At 43.6% G+C, this 18636-nt stretch overlaps 1 protein-coding gene across 1 annotated transcript in view; it reads right to left on the bottom strand.

Annotated features, from left to right (window-relative positions):
- The window catches only part of LOC112236149 (inaD-like protein), a 55820-nt gene that overhangs the window by 12840 nt on the left and 24344 nt on the right, over positions 1 to 18636 (bottom strand). Inside the window, exons 7-11 of the mRNA XM_042306297.1 lie at positions 16235 to 16394; positions 11814 to 11946; positions 11235 to 11341; positions 10570 to 10873; positions 6920 to 6992 (exon numbers count right to left, since the gene is read on the bottom strand). Of these exons, the coding sequence (XP_042162231.1) occupies positions 6920 to 6992; positions 10570 to 10873; positions 11235 to 11341; positions 11814 to 11946; positions 16235 to 16394 (777 nt within the window). The remainder of the gene's footprint in view (positions 1 to 6919; positions 6993 to 10569; positions 10874 to 11234; positions 11342 to 11813; positions 11947 to 16234; positions 16395 to 18636) is intronic.

Genomic DNA, 18636 nt, shown 5'->3' with positions numbered 1-18636 from the left:
TCCTCTGACAGACAGATACAGTCCTCTGACAGACAGATACAGATACAGTCCTCTGACAGACATACAGATACAGTCCTCTGACAGACAGATACAGATACAGTCCTCTGACAGACAGATACAGTCCTCTGACAGACAGATACAGTCCTCTGACAGACAGATACAGTCCTCTGACAGACAGATACAGTCAGTCCTCTGACAGACAGATACAGATACAGTTCTGACAGACAGATACAGATACAGTCCTCTGACAGACAGATACAGATCAGTCTCTGACAGACAGATAGTCAGACAGATACAGATACAGTCCTCTGACAGACAGATACAGTCCTCTGACAGACAGATACAGTCCTCTGACAGACAGATACAGTCCTCTGACAGACAGATACAGTCCTCTGACAGACAGATACAGATACAGTCCTCTGACAGACAGATACAGATACAGACAGACAGATACAGTCCTCTGACAGACAGATACAGATACAGTCCTCTGACAGACAGATACAGATACAGTCCTCTGACAGACAGAGTACAGATACAGTCCTCTGACAGACAGATACAGTCCTCTGACAGACAGATACAGTCCTCTGACAGACAGATACAGATACAGTCCTCTGACAGACAGATACAGATACAGTCCTCTGACAGACAGATACAGTCCTCTGACAGACAGATACAGTCCTCTGACAGACAGATACAGATACAGTCCTCTGACAGACAGATACAGATCAGTCCTCTGACAGACAGATACAGATACAGTCCTCTGACAGACAGATACAGATACAGTCCTCTGACAGACAGATACAGATACAGTCCTCTGACAGACAGATACAGTCCTCTGACAGACAGATACAGTCCTCTGACAGACAGATACAGTCCTCTGACAGACAGTCCTCTGACAGACAGATACAGTCCTCTGACAGACAGATACAGTCTTCCTCTGACAGACAGATACAGATACAGTCCTCTGACAGACAGATACAGATACAGTCCTCTGACAGACAGATACAGTCCTCTGACAGACAGATACAGATACAGTCCTCTGACAGACAGATACAGATACAGTCCTCTGACAGACAGATACAGTCCTCTGACAGACAGATACAGTCCTCTGACAGACAGATACAGTCCTCTGACAGACAGATACAGTCCTCTCTGACAGACAGATACAGTCCTCTGAACAGACAGATACAGTCCTCTGACAGACAGATACAGATACAGTCCTCTGACAGACAGATAAAGATACAGTCCTCTGACAGACAGATACAGATACAGTCATCTGACAGACAGATGACAGACAGATACAGATACAGCCTCTGACAGACAGATACAGATACAGTCCTCTGACAGACAGATACAGTCCTCTGACAGACAGATACAGTCCTCTGACAGACAGATACAGTCCTCTGACAGACAGATACAGTCCTCTGACAGTCCAGTCCTCTGACAGACAGATACAGTCCTCTGATACAGTCCTCTGACAGACAGATACAGTCCTGACTGACAGACAGATACAGATACAGTCCTCTGACAGACAGATACAGATACAGTCCTCTGACAGACAGATACAGTCCTCTGACAGACAGATACAGTCCTCTGACAGACAGATACAGTCCTCTGACAGACAGATACAGTCCTCTGACAGACAGATACAGTCCTCTGACAGACAGATACAGTCACAGATACAGTCCTCTGACAGACAGATACAGATACAGTCCTCTGACAGACAGATACAGATACAGACCAGATCAGTCCTGACAGACAGATACAGATACAGTCCTCTGACAGACAGATACAGTCCTCTGACAGATACAGATACAGATACAGTCCTCTGACAGACACAGATACAGTCCTCTGACAGACAGATACAGTCCTCTGACAGACAGATACAGTCCCTCTGACAGACAGATACAGATACAGTCTCTGACAGACAGATACAGATACAGTCCTCTGACAGACAGATACAGTCCTCTGACAGACAGATACAGTCCTCTGACAGACAGATACAGATACAGTCCTCTGACAGACAGATACAGATACAGTCCTCTGACAGACAGATACAGTCCTCTGACAGACAGATACAGTCCTCTGACAGACAGATACAGTCCTCTGACAGACAGATACAGTCCTCTGACAGACAGACAGATACAGTCCTCTGACAGACAGATACAGTCCTCTGACAGACAGATACAGTCCTCTGACAGACAGATACAGATACAGTCCTCTGACAGACAGAGATACAGTCCTCTGACAGACAGATACAGATACAGTCCTCTGACAGACAGATACAGTCCTCTGACAGACAGATACAGTCCTCTGACAGACAGATACAGTCCTCTGACAGACAGATACAGTACAGTCCTCTGACAGACAGATACAGTCCTCTGACAGACAGATACAGTCCTCTGACAGACAGATACAGATACAGTCCTCTGACAGACAGATACAGTCCTCTGACAGACAGATACAGTCCTCTGACAGACAGATACAGTCCTCTGACAGACAGATACAGTCCTCTGACAGACAGATACAGTCCTCTGACAGACAGATACAGATACAGTCCTCTGACAGACAGATACAGATACAGTCCTCTGACAGACAGATACAGATACAGTCCTCTGACAGACAGATACAGTCCTCTGACAGACAGATACAGTCCTGACAGACAGATGACAGTCCTCTGACAGACAGATACAGATACAGTCCTCTGACAGACAGATACAGTCTTACTGACAGACAGATACAGTCCTCTGACAGACAGATACAGTCCTCTGACAGACAGATACAGTCCTCTGACAGACAGATACAGATACAGTCCTCTGACAGACAGATACAGTCCTCTGACAGACAGATACAGTCCTCTGACAGACAGATACAGATACAGTCCTCTGACAGACAGATACAGATACAGTCCTCTGACAGACAGATACAGTCCTCTGACAGACAGATACAGTCCTCTGACAGACAGATACAGATACAGTCCTCTGACAGACAGATACAGTCCTCTGACAGACAGATACAGTCCTCTGACAGACAGATACAGTCCTCTGACAGACAGATACAGTCCTCTGACAGACAGATACAGATACAGTCCTCTGACAGACAGATACAGATACAGTCCTCTGACAGACAGATACAGACAGACAGATACAGATACAGTCCTCTGACAGACAGATACAGTCCTCTGACAGACAGATACAGTCCTCTGACAGACAGATACAGTCCTCTGACAGACAGATACAGACAGACAGATACAGTCAGTCTCTGACTGACAGACAGATACAGTCCTCTGACAGACAGATACAGTCCTCTGACAGACAGATACAGATACAGTCTCTGACAGACAGATACAGTCCTCTGACAGACAGATACAGTCCTCTGACAGACAGATACAGTCCTCTGACAGACAGATACAGTCCTCTGACAGACAGATACAGATACAGTCCTCTGACAGACAGATACAGATACAGTCCTCTGACAGACAGATACAGATACAGTCCTCTGACAGACAGATACAGATACAGTCCTCTGACAGACAGATACAGTCCTCTGACAGATACAGTCCTCTGACAGACAGATACAGTCCTCTGACAGACAGATACAGATACAGTCCTCTGACAGACAGATACAGTCCTCTGACAGACAGATACAGTCCTCTGACAGACAGATACAGATACAGTCCTCTGACAGACAGATACAGATACAGTCCTCTGACAGACAGATACAGATACAGTCCTCTGACAGACAGATACAGTCCTCTGACAGACAGATACAGTCCTCTGACAGACAGATACAGATACAGTCCTCTGACAGACAGATACAGTCCTCTGACAGACAGATACAGATACAGTCCTCTGACAGACAGATACAGTCCTCTGACAGACAGATACAGATACAGTCTCTGACAGACAGATACAGATACAGTCCTCTGACAGACAGATACAGATACAGTCCTCTGACAGACAGATACAGATACAGTCCTCTGACAGACAGATACAGTCCTCTGACAGACAGATACAGTCCTCTGACAGACAGATACAGTCCTCTGACAGACAGATACAGTCCTCTGACAGACAGATACAGTCAGTCCTCTGACAGACAGATACAGTCCTCTGACAGACAGATACAGTCCTCTGACAGACACAGTCCTCTGACAGACAGATACAGATACAGTCCTCTGACAGACAGATACAGTCCTCTGACAGACAGATACAGTCTTCTGACAGACAGATACAGTCCTCTGACAGTACCTCTGACAGACAGATACAGTCCTCTGACAGACAGATACAGTCCTCTGACAGACAGATACAGATACAGTCCTCTGACAGACAGATACAGATACAGTCCTCTGACAGACAGATACAGATACAGTCCTCTGACAGACAGATACAGATACAGTCCTCTGACAGATACAGATACAGTCCTCTGACAGACAGATACAGTCCTCTGACAGACAGATACAGTCCTCTGAGACAGATACAGATACAGTCCTCTGACAGACAGATACAGTCCTCTGACAGACAGATACAGTCCTCTGACAGACAGATACAGACAGATACAGTCTTCTGACAGACAGATACAGATACAGTCCTCTGACAGACAGATACAGATACAGTCCTCTGACAGACAGATACAGATACAGTCCTCTGACAGACAGATACAGATACAGTCCTCTGACAGACAGATACAGATACAGTCCTCTGACAGACAGATACAGTCCTCTGACAGACAGATACAGTCCTCTGACAGACAGATACAGTCCACTGACAGACAGATACAGTCCTCTGACAGACAGATACAGTCCTCTGACAGACAGATACAGTCCTCTGACAGACAGATACAGATACAGTCCTCTGTAGCTCTGTAGGTAGAGCATGGTGCTTGCAATGCAAGGATAGTGGGTTAAATTCCTGGAACCACCCGTACGTAAAATGGATGCAAGCATGACTGTAACTCTGGATAAATGGACTGTTATTGTTATTACAAATTGAAATTTTGAAAGTGGTGAATTAGTAGTTCAGGTACTTACTGTAGCTAAGGCAGGTAGTTAACATATGCAAAACAGTTTTAGGTTTTGCTCACAAACGCAGTAAACGTGTAGAAGTAAATGTAGTAAACAGGTAAATGTAGTAAACAGGTAAATGCAGTAAACAGGTAAATGTAGTAAACAGGTAAATGCAGTAAACAGGTAAATGCAGTAAACAGGTAAATGCAGTAAACAGGTAAATGCAGTAAACAGGTAAATGCAGTAAACAGGTAAATGCAGTAAACAGGTAAATGCAGTAAACAGGTAAATGCAGTAAACAGGTAAATGCAGTAAACAGGTAAATGCAGTAAACAGGTAAATGCAGTAAACAGGTAAATGCAGTAAACAGGTAAATGTAGTAAACAGGTAAATGTAGTAAACGTGTGCACAGGAGTCATATCTGATTATACTGCTGCACCACCTGACCACCTGAACATGAACATGTTGGGCAACATTTGAAGGAAGCCTATGTGCTAATTATTCACACCTCTGTGTCAACTGATTATTGACATGTTGAGCAACACAGAACAGCCAGCATCCAGACACCATTCATCATCATTCCAAAGCGCTCTGAAGAACATTTTTCTGACAAGGGATTCCATCCGGAAGATGACAACATGTTATTGGGACGGAGGCGGACAGAATGTCTTGTTTGTGACCCCATCAGATCCAAGCATCTCCCACCTGCCTAATTTCCTCCTTCCAAGCTGCATGCCACATCACTACAGCCTCCTCTATACTAATCTGAGCTCAGGTTCCCAAATGGCTCCATATTCCCTTTATAGTGTATTACTTTTGACCAGGGCCCTTACGGCCTACTATAGACCAGGGCCCTTACGGCCTACTATAGACCAGGGTTTCCCAAACTCGGTCCAGGAATACAACAGACCTTACAGTGAAATGCTTACTTACGAGCCCCTAACCAACAGTGCATTTTTGTTTAAATACGGATACGAATAAGAGATAAAAGTAACAAGTAATTAAAGATCAGCAGTAAAAAATAACAATATATACAGGGGGGTACCGGTACAGAGTCAATGTGCGGGGGCACTGGTTAGTTGAGGTAGTATGTACATGTAGGAACAGTTTGCCTGTACTCACAGACTGAGTTTATGACATGACTCTGTCCTCTTCAGAGAAATAAGGGCTAAAAAGGCACGAGCTCGTTTAACTAGTATCTCTTCTTTATGACCTGCTGTGATCTGTTTCCACGTAGATTCCACTTACAGGTATGAGTCCCAAAATGGCACCGTATTCCATGTATATAGTACACTACTTTAAACCAGAGGCCAATTGGCCTTGATCAAAAGAAGTGCACTACATAGGAATTGGGGTGACATTTGTGATGCATTCTAATTGTAGGTGTATCCGAGGGCAGGACTGGAACATGTCCTAAAGCGATTGGACACGGTGTTCAGAAATGTACATCAACAACAACTCACTAAAGCACTTTCTGGTCCGGCTGTTTTCAGAAATGTCAGTGTAGTTATATTAGCCCAGAGGCCAAGGTGAAGGTAAGACAGAGTGGGGAAGAAGAATGAGAGAGAGGCTGAGAGAGAGAGAGAGAGAGAGAGGCTGAGAGAGAGAGAGAGAGAGGAGGCTGAGAGAGAGAGAGAGAGAGAGAGGCTGAGAGAGAGAGAGAGAGAGAGAGAGGCTGAGAGAGAGAGAGAGAGAGAGAGAGAGGCTGAGAGAGAGAGAGAGAGAGGCTGAGAGAGAGCTGAGAGAGAGAGAGAGAGAGAGGCTGAGAGAGAGAGAGAGAGAGAGGCTGAGAGAGAGAGGCTGAGAGAGAGAGAGAGAGAGAGAGAGAGAGCTGAGAGAGAAAAAAATGAGAGGGGGAAAGAGAGGAAAAACCGAGACAGAGATACAGAGATATAGAGAAATAGACAGGTTTCTCACCAGGCTTGGCGTCTGTGGTGCTGGGACTCTGAGGAGGGGAGGAGACACACGTCTGTTCTGTCCTCATTCGCACCTGCAGGACACAACCACACCACCACATTACCACCACAACATACAACTAATGTTCCCTATAATTGTTTTAGGCTCTGGGCAAATTTCAGGTCTGATGAGTGCAAGCTTGAATGTTTTGAAAATTCTGTGTAATTCCCATCAAGTGTTTACTGTGAACACTGAGACTGTACCCGCTTTAAGTGGCAGGGCTTGACATTAACCTGTTTATCCACTTGTCCTTCAGACAACGAGGTGACTGAAATTGTTGTTGACTTGTTTGATACAAAAAAACACTTTACAAAATAAAATGCATTATTATTCCCATACCATTACTACAGAGAATCAGACAAATTATGCTACACTCTGCCTATAGGTTACTTAATAACTCACTAACTAGCAAAGAATATGAACAAAATGTGCACATGCCTACATGCAGCTCTCGCTTTGATCTCAAAACAAGTGCATCTACTCACAATCGCTCATACTGTAAACACAGTCCAGTTCAAAGTAAATGACACAGATCCATGTTTGGCAATGGTCTATTTGTATTTACAATATACCTACTGCAGCTCTGATTGTTTATGCCACACCAGTCTGTGTAGAGTACGGGCTGAGTAATGCGTGCCAATGCAATAGAATCTTACTCCGATGCGTTCTGCCTACAACAAAATCTCTTGCACAGTTAGTTTTGTTTCGGTATGTTGCTTTGAAAGTGGCTAATATTGCGTTGATTCGATCACAATTGCCACAGTAAAGGGAAACATTGATAGTGTTAACAGGGAAAACTCTAGAACAGTAGTCACCAACCTTTTCTGAGTCAAGATCACTTAGAGTCAACCTGACTTGAAACTCAGCAAAAAAATAAACGTCCTCTCACTGCGTTTATTTTCAGCGAACTTAACATGTGTAAATATTTGTATGAACATAACAAGATTCAACAACAGACATAAACTGTACAAGTTCCACAGACATGTGACTAACAGAAATGGAGTAATGTGTCCCTGAACAAAGGGGGGGGGGGTAAAAATCAAAAGTAACTGTCAGTATCTGGTGTGGCCACCAGCTGCATTAAGTACTGCAGTGCATCTCCTCCTCATGGACTGCACCAGATTTGCCAGTTCTTGCTTTGAGATGTTACCCCACTCTTCCACCAAGGCACCTGCATGTTCCCGGACATTTCTGGGGGGAATGGCCCTAGCCCTCACCCTCCGATCCAACAGGTCCCAGACGTGCTTAATGGGATTGAGATCCGGGCTTTTTCCTGGCCATGGCAGAACACTGACATTCCTGTCTTGCAGGAAATCACAAACAGAACGAGCACTATGGCTGGTGGCATTGTCATGCTGGAGGGTCATGTCAGGAGGAGCCTACAGGAAGGGTACTACATGAGGAAGGAGGATGTCTTCCCTGTAACGCACAGCGTTGAGATTGCCTGCAATGTCAACAAGCTCAGTCTGATGATGCTGTGACACAGCGCCCCAGACCATGACGGACCCTCCACCTCCAAATTGATCCCGCTCCAGAGTACAGGCCTCGGTGTAACGGTCATTCCTTCGTTGATAAACGCGAATCCGACCATCACCCCTGGTGAGACAAAACCGCGACTTGTCAGTGAAGAGCACTTTTTGCCAGTCCTGTCTGGTCCAGTGACGGTGGGTTTGTGCCCGTAGGCGACGTTGTAGCCGGTGATGTGTGGTGAGGACCTGCCTTACAACAGGCCTACAAGCCCTCAGTCCAGCCTCTCTCAGCCTATTGCGGACAGTCTGAGCACTGATGGAGGGATTGTGCATTCTTGGTTTAACTCGGGCAGTTGTTGTTGCCATCCTGTACCTGTCCCGCAGGTGTGATATTTGGATGTACCGATCATGTGCAGGTGTTGTTACACGTGGTCTGCCACTGCGAGGGCGATCAGCTGTCCGTCCTGTCTCCCTGTAGTGCTGTCTTAGGCTTCTCACAATACGGACATTGCAATTTATTGCCCTGGCCACATCTGCAGTCCTGATGCATCCTTGCAGCATGTCTAAGGCACATTCACGCAGATGAGCAGGGACCCTGGGCATCTTTCGTTTGGTGTTTTTCAGAGTCAGTAGAAAGGCCTCTTTAGTGTCCTAAAGTTTTCAGAACTGCGACCTTAATTGCCTACCGTCTGTAAGCTGTTAGTGTCTTAATGACTGTTCCACAGGTGCATGTTCATTCATTGTTTATGGTTCATTGAAGAAGCATTGGAGACAGTGTTTAAACCCTTTACAATGAAGATCTGTGAAGATATTTTGATTTTTATGAATTATTTTTGAAAGACAGGGTCCTGAAAAAGGGATGTTTCTTTTTTGCTGTTTACAACATAACCAATTTAAAACAGTACTGTATCAATGAGGTTTGTGCTGTAAGCTATAGGCCCAACACATTATCACCGCATATTGGTTTTGCTTGAATTGCCCTGCCAATGCATTGTTGTTCGGGCCATATTTTTACAATAGTATTTCTACATTTGACGTAGGCTATATGATCACACTGGTAATAGAACTGTTGTTGTATTGTGAGGCACAGCTGAGTGAGCATACATTTAAATAATGAGCTTTTTATTTATTTTACTGGGCTGATGGTGCCTGCATGTGATGGCCAGTCTCAGTGGCGGGAGAGAGCAGCAGACTGAGGGTCAACTTCTCAACATCCCTCCGCTCTCCCTTTCCTCCGCTGACCAAAAAAGGGACTTCCAGCTGATGGCGAAACTCGAGTCGTACTGCATTATTTCTGCCTCATGCACAAATTCATGTTGTTACTCCTATGAACAGAGAACGTTCAATATTCCTTGATATTAAAAAAGACCCAAGCTGCTAATAATAACGCAAGCCTATAGATCCTTTCCTACTCATTCATTACTTCTGCAGTGCTTGTGGCTCTGAGTGGAAATAGGAAGAACGTGCATTTTATGGGTGCTCAAAGTGTTGAATACAAAGTGTTGAATACAAAGTGTTGACGGTGCTGAGTAAGAACTTAAACATGAAGTCACTCATCTCTTTGCTGTATTTGTTGACCGTCTCTCTCTAGTCATAGTTTTAAACGTTTAGAAATCTCACCGTATCAACTCTGTAGCTACCTTTTATGCCTGCTACGTTACTGCAGACAGTGATCTGAGTCATCCGATTGGCCAGCGGTAGGCCTATAGTGCACTTTTTTGTACAACAAAAATTTGTACCTTTAAACAAATTAAATAGTTCAAAATGGCAACAGTTGGTCTACCCCGCGCACGGCAGCTGAATCGGGTGCACCTACTGCCAACAGCCCGAGACAAATCAACATAGGAACACAAGGCTTTATCATTGTTTTTTTTTACTGAAATGTTTGGCGATCGACTAGGAAAGCCTTGGAGATCGACAAGTTAATCGTGATCGACCGGTTGGTGACCACTGCTCTCTAAAGTTGAGTGAAGTTCAATCTCCTAATTCTCGCTATGGCGTACGCGTGCAGCTTAGAGGGAACATTACACACAACACCACATCCTACAACCACACCAACTATTAATACCATAAGGAGGAATAACCATATTCACAGAAAACCCTATGGGGGTGTGTATGTGCGTGTGTGCATTCGTCCCAAACCTGGCTGAGGTTGACAGAAGGCAGGGTCTCGCTGGCGGGGTTGAGGGTGGAGGTGATCTTGGGTACCACCAGGGGAGCTCCAGGGAGGGCTGCAGGGAGCGTGGTTCTCCTGTGCTGGAGCAGTGACCGAGGGGGAGGCAGGGCCCCCAGTACAGCCAGGGTCCCTCTCCTGGTGGGGGGCACTGAGGAGGCTCCACTGGCTGCGCCCTGTGGGGTGAAAGGACCCTGGGGACCACTGCTGGAGGAAGCAGAACTGGTGGAAGTCCTGTGTCTCATAAACGCTATCTCCACCGTAGGGTCTGGTCTGGAGAAGGACAGACAGAAGGGAGAATTGAGAATGGATTGGACTACTTTGAATGTAGTTTATAGATTGCGTCCCAAATGGCACCCTATTCCCTATATAGTGCACTATTTTTTGACATGGGCCCATAGGGATCAAGTCAAAGGTCGTGCACTATTGAATAGGCTGCCATTTGAATGCACTCTACGTTATAGTTCACACGATTCCCTCAGAGATTGTTCTGGACACATTACAATAAAGATGGATGTGTTTACTCTTCTACTACTGTCTGTTTATACAGGAACCTTGAAAACAAGATGGTGGACCTCAGGAGGTTTATCCTGTCAATACATATTCAAGTGAAGTCATAAAGGTGCGCCCCCACCTGAGTTTGGTGCGTGTCAGGATACTTCTAGCCTCCTCATAAGTCACTCCGATTAACGACTCCTTATTAATCGATACCAGCTGGTCTCCTGGCTGTAGTCTACCGTCCTGTCATATGAAACACAAACTACATCAAGGGTCAAGGGTCATGGTTTCATTGTAATATGATAACAATATGGTCAATATCAGTTAAATACAGGTAGAGAATATCTTTAGGGCATTAAATACAGAGAATATCTTTAGGGCATTAGGATATAGTTATTTTATTAGTTAAATACAGGTAGAGAATACAGTGCCTTGCAAAAGTACTCATCCCCCTTGGCGTTTTTCCAATTTTGTTGCATTACAACCTGTAATTTAAATTGATTTTTATTTGGATTTCATGTAATGGACACACACAAAGAAGTCCAAATTGGTGAAGTGAAATGAAAAAAATTACTTGTTTCAAAAAAATAAAAAACATAGTTGTAGTTATTTTATGCCTTAACTAACATCTCACACTTTATTATGTATTCACACAAAACCCCTGTGTAACCCCTGATTCCCCCAGTATCAGAAGGTAAACATAGTGACAAGTCACCCTCTGGCAGTCTCCTCCAGGCACTATTTCCTGAATCAACACCATTGGTCCCTCGGCTCGGTTAGCTCCGCCCTTGATGATGAGGCCCAGGCCTGTTCCTTTTGAGATGCATATCAACTGAATGATGCTGTCACTAGGGAGAGAGAGAGAGAGAGAGACAATGAGGTGGAAACTGAGCTGCACTTCCTAACGTCCTGACAAATGTATGAGCATATTAGAGACATATTTCCCTCAGATTAAACAAACCCAATTTTGATAAACTCCCATTTCTACTGGGTGAAATACCAGTGTGCCATCACAGCAGCAAGATTTGTGACCTGTTGCCACAAGAAAAGGGCAACCAGTGAAGAACAAACATCAATGTAAATACAACCCATATTTATGTTCATTTATTTTCCCTTTTCTATTTGAACTATTTGCACATAATATGACATTTGAAATGTTTTTAATGCAAGTGTTATGTTTACTGTTAATTTTTATTGTTAATTTCACTTTTGTTTATTATCTACTTCACTTGCTTTGGCAATGTTCACATATGTTTCCCATGCCAATAAAACCCTTAAATTGAAATTGAGACAGAGACAGAGAGAGAGAGACAGAGAGAGAGAGAGAGAGAGAGAGAGAGACAGAGAGAGAGAGAGAGAGAGAGAGAGAGAGAGAGAGAGAGACAGAGAGACAGAGACAGAGAGAGACAGAGAGACAGAGAGACAGAGAGACAGAGAGAGACAGAGAGACAGAGACAGAGAGAGACAGAGAGACAGAGAGACAGAGAGAGAGAGAGAGAGACAGAGAGACAGAGAGACAGAGAGACAGAGAGAGAGAGAGAGAGAGAGAGAGAGAGAGAGAGAGAGAGAGAGAGAGAGAGAGAGACAGAGACAGAGACAGAGAGAGAGAGACAGAGAGACAGAGAGACAGAGAGAGAGACAGAGAGACAGAGACAGAGAGAGACAGAGAGACAGAGAGAGAGAGAGAGAGAGAGAGAGAGAGAGAGAGAGAGAGAGAGAGACAGAGAGAGAGAGAAATAATCAGAAAGACACTGTCGGGAGGTGGCAAGAGATGAGAGTCAATAGTTCAGACTAACACACCGACTGTGGTCATGACTAAATAAAATAACAGAAATAGGACAGCACTCCGGTAAATAAACTTAAATTGAGCCCTTCTTCAGCATTCAAGGCAATGACAATCAATGTCACAACAACCTCACAGGCATAATTCACAGGCATAATTCACAGGCATAATTCAAAAATTCCCAATCAGTATTGGCCCAAACAAGAGATCCCAGCAGAGAGGGCTGTGGGGGAAACATGACCATCTAATAAAGATACATAGACAATCAATACAATTACAGTGTGATGTAATTACCAAAGTGTTTGGCCTATTGATAACACTACAAACAACAAGAAAAAGAACATTCCTCATTAAGGCCTGCTGGGGCAAGAGTTCCCAACCGTCTATCCTATATGTCTCTCTTTGGAGAAGTCATTTACCCCCCCCCATCTCCTCCGCTACGTGGCGCCTTCACCAATTCAATGTCTATACAACGTAAAGCACTTAGTTCATGACTTTGGCTTTTGAAAATGCCCGGCAACAGGTGATTTTTCCTTGTGGTTGCCAACGGAGCTCTTATGCTCACATATCCTTGTCTTAAGTTCACGTTTGGTGACATAACAAAGGTTACAGGAACACATAAGGATATATAACACATTTTGTGTTACATGTTATTCCACCTGGAACCTTTATCATCTCACCTGAATGGGGATGGACAAGAGAGTTCCCTCTGATCATAGCAGGGATATTGCCTTCAGGAATGATAGTCATGAAAAACAAGGCAAATCTGACCTTACTAAACAATCCTGTAAATTTGAGGGTCTCATAGGAAAACTCTCTTATCCACCTCGTGGGGATTCAAACGCTTTACCAAACCTGGGGTCACTGTGTAATATGTGGTTACTACAAAGTGGCCACCCTTTGCCTTGTTGACAGCTTTGCACACTCTTGGCATTCTCTCAAACAGCTTCACCTAGAATGCTTTTCCAACCGTCTTGAAGGAGTTCCCACATATGCTGAGCACTTGTTGGCTGCTTTTCCTTCACTCTGTGGTCCAACTCATCCCAAACCATCTCAATTGGGTTGAGGTTGGGTGATTGTGGAGGCCAGGTCATCTGATGCAGCAATCCATCACTCTCCTTCTTGGTTAAATAGACATTACACAGCCTGGAGGTGTGTTGGGTCATTGTCCTGTTGAAAAACAAATTATATTCCCACTAAGCACAAACCAAATGGGATGGCGTATCGCTGCAGAATGCTGTGGTAGCCATGCTGGTTTCGTGTGCCTTGAATTCTAAATAAATCACTGACAGTGTCACCAGCAAAGCACCCCCACATCATCAAACCTCCTCCTCCATGCTTCACGCTGGGAACCACACATGCGGAGATCATCCATTAATCTACTGTACGGCTCACAAAGACATGGCAGTTGGAACCAAAAATCTCAAATTTGGACTTGATTTCCACCGGTATAATGTCCATTGCTTGTGTTTCTTGGCCCAAGCAATTCTCTTCTTATTATTGGTGTCCTTTAGTAGTGTTTTTTTGCAGCAATTTGACCATGAAGGCCTGATTCACTCTGAACAGTTGATGTTGAGATGTCTGTTACTTGAACTCCGTGGAGCATTAATTTGGGCTGCAATCTGAGGTGCAGTTAACTCTAATGAACTTATCCTCTGCAGCAGAGGTAACTCTGGTTATTCCTTTCCTGTGGTGGTCCTCATGAGCCAGTTTTATCATAACTCTTGATGGGTTTTGTGACTACGCTTGAAGCAACTTTCAAAGTTCTTGAAATGCTCTGTATTGACTGACCTTCATGTCTTAAAGTAATGATGGACTGTCGTTTCTCTTTGCTTATTTGAGCTGTTCTTGCCATAATATGGACTTGATCTTCTACCAAATAGGGCTATCTTCTGTATACGACTCCTACTTTGTCACAACACAACTGATTGGCTCAAACACGTTAAGGAAAGAAATTCCACAAATTAACTTTTAACAAGGCACGCCTGTTAATTGAAATTAATTCCAGGGGAATACCTCATGAAGCTGGTTGAGAGAATTCCAAGAGTGTGCAAAGCTGTCATTAAGGCAAAGGCTGGCTACTTTGAAGAATCTAAAAATATATTTACTACTACATTTACTATTACTACTACATTTACTATAATTCCATATGTGTTATTTCATAGTTCTGATGTCTTCATTATTATTCTACAATGAAGAAAATACAAATATAGAAAAAGCCTAGAATGAGTAGGTGTGTCAAAACAAATGTGCAGGAGTTGGCTACATGGTGAACTATTTTTTAATAATGGTGTATGATAACTGCTGAAATGAAGAAAAGTATTCATATCTGTTTCTTTTCTATAAGCCATTGTGATCTTAATGACAGGTAATGACATCATAATGACAGGTAATGGCATCATAATGACATAATGACAGGTAATGGCATCATAATGACATAATGTAGTTGTATTGTGTGTCTACATACAGTTTCTTTATTTGATTGTGGGGTATTGCCTACGGTCCAGTACATCACAGCTGCCTGCCATCCAGGACCTCTATACCAGGCGGTGTCAGAGGAAGGCCCTAAAAGTCATAGACTGTTCTCTCTGCAACCGCATGACTAGCGGTACTGGAGCCCCAAGTCTAGGACCAAAAGGCTTCTAAACAGATTTTACCCCCAAGCCATAAGACTCCTGAACAGGTAATAAACAGCTACCCAAACTATTTGCATTGTGTCCTGCCACCCCCCACCCACCAACCCCTCTGCTGCTACTTTCTGTTTATCATATATACATAGTAACTTTAACAATACCTACATGTACAGTTGAAGTCGGAAGTTTACATACACCTTAGCCAAATACATTTAAACTCAGTTTTTCCACAATTCCTGACATTTAATCCTAGTAAAAATTCCCTGTCTTAGGTCAGTTAGGTTCACCACTTTATTTTAAGAATGTGAAATGTCAGAATAATAGTATAATTGTTCAAGTTCAAATAGGTGCCATTAATACAGGTAACGAGTGGAGGACAAGAGGAGGAGCCTACAGGTCTGTGAGAGCCTACAGGTCTGTGAGAGCCAGAAATCTTGCTTGTTTGTAGGTGACCAAATACTTATTTTCCACCATAATTTGCAAATAAATTCATTAAAAATCCTACAATGTGATTTTCTGGATTTTTTTTCTCATTTTGTCTGTCATAGTTGAAGTCTACCTATGATGAAAATTACAGGCCTCATCTTTTTAAGTGGGAGAACTTGCACAATTGGTGGCTGACTAAATACTTTTTTGCACCACTGTACATATACATATACACACACACACACACACACACACACACAATCCCTCAACTGTCAATTTCAGAATGTCACTTACTTGAAGACGGGCTGTGTAGGGGCTGTGTTGGGGTTTGACGTATAGGGGGGCCCAGTGGTATAGGGAGGTCCTGTGACCCCCTCTTTAGGACTGAAGAGCTGGCTGGTGGGACTGGTAGATCTGGAGGAGGAAGAGGAGGAGGCCGTGTCTGTCTTGCCTCCTGGAGAGAAAGAGAGAATTATTATTCTAAAATCAACACCCCAATTAGAATTTGGACCAAAATATTTGACAGCGTAATCACACCAATAGCTATTTACGGAAGTGAGGTTTGGGGGCCACTCTTCAAACTGGACATCCAATTGAAGCCCTACATGCAGAATTATTTAGTAAAATTTTACAAGACCAAAGAAATACACCAACTAATGCATGCAGGGCAGAATTAGGGCTTCCCAGCGGTAATGAAATATACAAAAATATATCATTAAAATTGTGTCTAGGGTTGCAAAGGTTGGTAACTTTCCTCTAAATTTCCAGAAATGTTACATGGGTAGGTAAGCCCGGGAATTTGGGGAATTTTACATCGATTTTTGTGGGACACACATAAGGCAATTCTAGGTCTTGTGGCATATTTTGGTTAAACTATCCCCAATTCAATGGAACTGCAACAGTGCATGTGCAGTGCACTCTCAAGATATTGCACACTAAATGAGATGCTATTGAGCCCACACTACTACACTGTCTGAGCCAAGGACTACAAGCTTTCTGGTAAGTTTTGATTGCATTTTTTATTTTACATGTATTTAACTAGGAAAGTCAGTTAAGAACAAATTATTATTTTCAATGATGGCCGAGGAACAGTGGGTTAACTGCCTTGTTCAGGGCAGAACGACAATACCTGGTGGGGTGAATATATTTTATATGACATACATTCTTTTTTGTTACCTAGTAAATAGTAGCCTACAGCAAAGTGTGTTTAAATAATTTATAACTTGTTAACAATTTCTGCTAGTTAGTTTTTGCTACCGTTTGGGTTTTAGCTTGCTTGAGCCTGCTAACTGAGGAGTGTTAATTCACCTGTTTCCATACATGTTTCATTTTAAGATATGAGTCTTACAAAGGAGTTGTTTAATCTCATTGCTTAACAATTTATCTGTACATGGAATAGTATTTCGTTTTTTTTTTAACCAATTTCTTTCTAATCTTTACAGGAGATATTTCACTGCAGCTAATGTAGAAGGAAAATATGTTTACATTTGCAAGTACTGTGCCAAATCATATGTGAAGAATGCAACAAAGATGCAGAATCATCTGGCCAAGTGCATAAAGTTCCCTCAGCGCTCACAACAGGCAACCTCTGACATAAGTCCCTCTTCTTCTATTCAAGGTGAAAATGATGAATCAGGCACCTCATCGATAGCAACAGCTCATGGTCCTCCTGGGATCAGAAGTCTTTTTGACTCAATGGAGGAACGTAGTCAGAGAAATGCAGATGAATGTCTTGCTTGAGCTGTGTATGCAACTGGTTCACCTCTGATGCTCACAGGCAATGTGTATTGGAAAAGATTTCTGAATGTTCTTCGCCCAGCATACACCCTCCAACCAGACATGCTTTATCTATTCATTTGCTGGATGCATAGTTCAAGTGAAGGTCAAGCAAATCATAGAGAAAGCAGATTGTATTGCAATCATCTCTGATGGGTGGTCGAACGTTCGTGGGCAAGGAATAATTCACTACAGAATCGCCACCCCTCAACCAATATTCTACAAGAGCACAGCCACAAGGGACAACATACACACTGGTCTCTACATTGCAGATGAGCTGAAGGTAGTCAATGACCTTGGACCACAGAAGGTATTTGCACTGGTGACAGACAATGCTGCGAACATGAAAGCTACTTGGTCTAAAGTAGGAGTCCTACCCTCACATCACACCCATTGGCTGTGCTGCTCATGCATTGAATCTGCTCCTCAAGGACATCATGGCACTGAAAACAATGGATACACTCTACAAGAGAGCCAAGGAAATGGTTAGGTATGGGAAGGGTCATCAAGCTATAGCAGCAATCTACCTCACCAAGCAAAGTGAGAAGAATAAGAGCACCACATTGAAGCTGCCCAGCAACACCAGTTGGGGTGTTATTGTCTTCATGTTTGACAGTCTCCTGGAGGGGAAGGAGTCTCTCCAAGAAATGGCCATATCACAGTCTGCCGATATGGACAGCCCCATCAAGAGGATCCTCCTGGATTATGTATACTGGAAGAGAGTGGTAATCAGCCTGAAACTCCTGAAACATATAGCAGTAGCCATTGCACGGATTGAGGGAGACAATGCCATCCTGTCTGATGTTCGGACTCTGTTTGCAGATGTAAGAGATGAAATCCATACTGCCCTGCCCACTTCACTGTCGCTCCAAGCAGAGGAAACTGCAGTGCTGAAATACATCAATAAGCGTGAAGACTTC

Source organism: Oncorhynchus tshawytscha, linkage group LG25 (assembly GCF_018296145.1).
Source record: "Oncorhynchus tshawytscha isolate Ot180627B linkage group LG25, Otsh_v2.0, whole genome shotgun sequence".
Taxonomy (NCBI): domain Eukaryota; kingdom Metazoa; phylum Chordata; class Actinopteri; order Salmoniformes; family Salmonidae; genus Oncorhynchus; species Oncorhynchus tshawytscha.
This window is presented reverse-complemented; position numbering and strand designations above follow the sequence as displayed.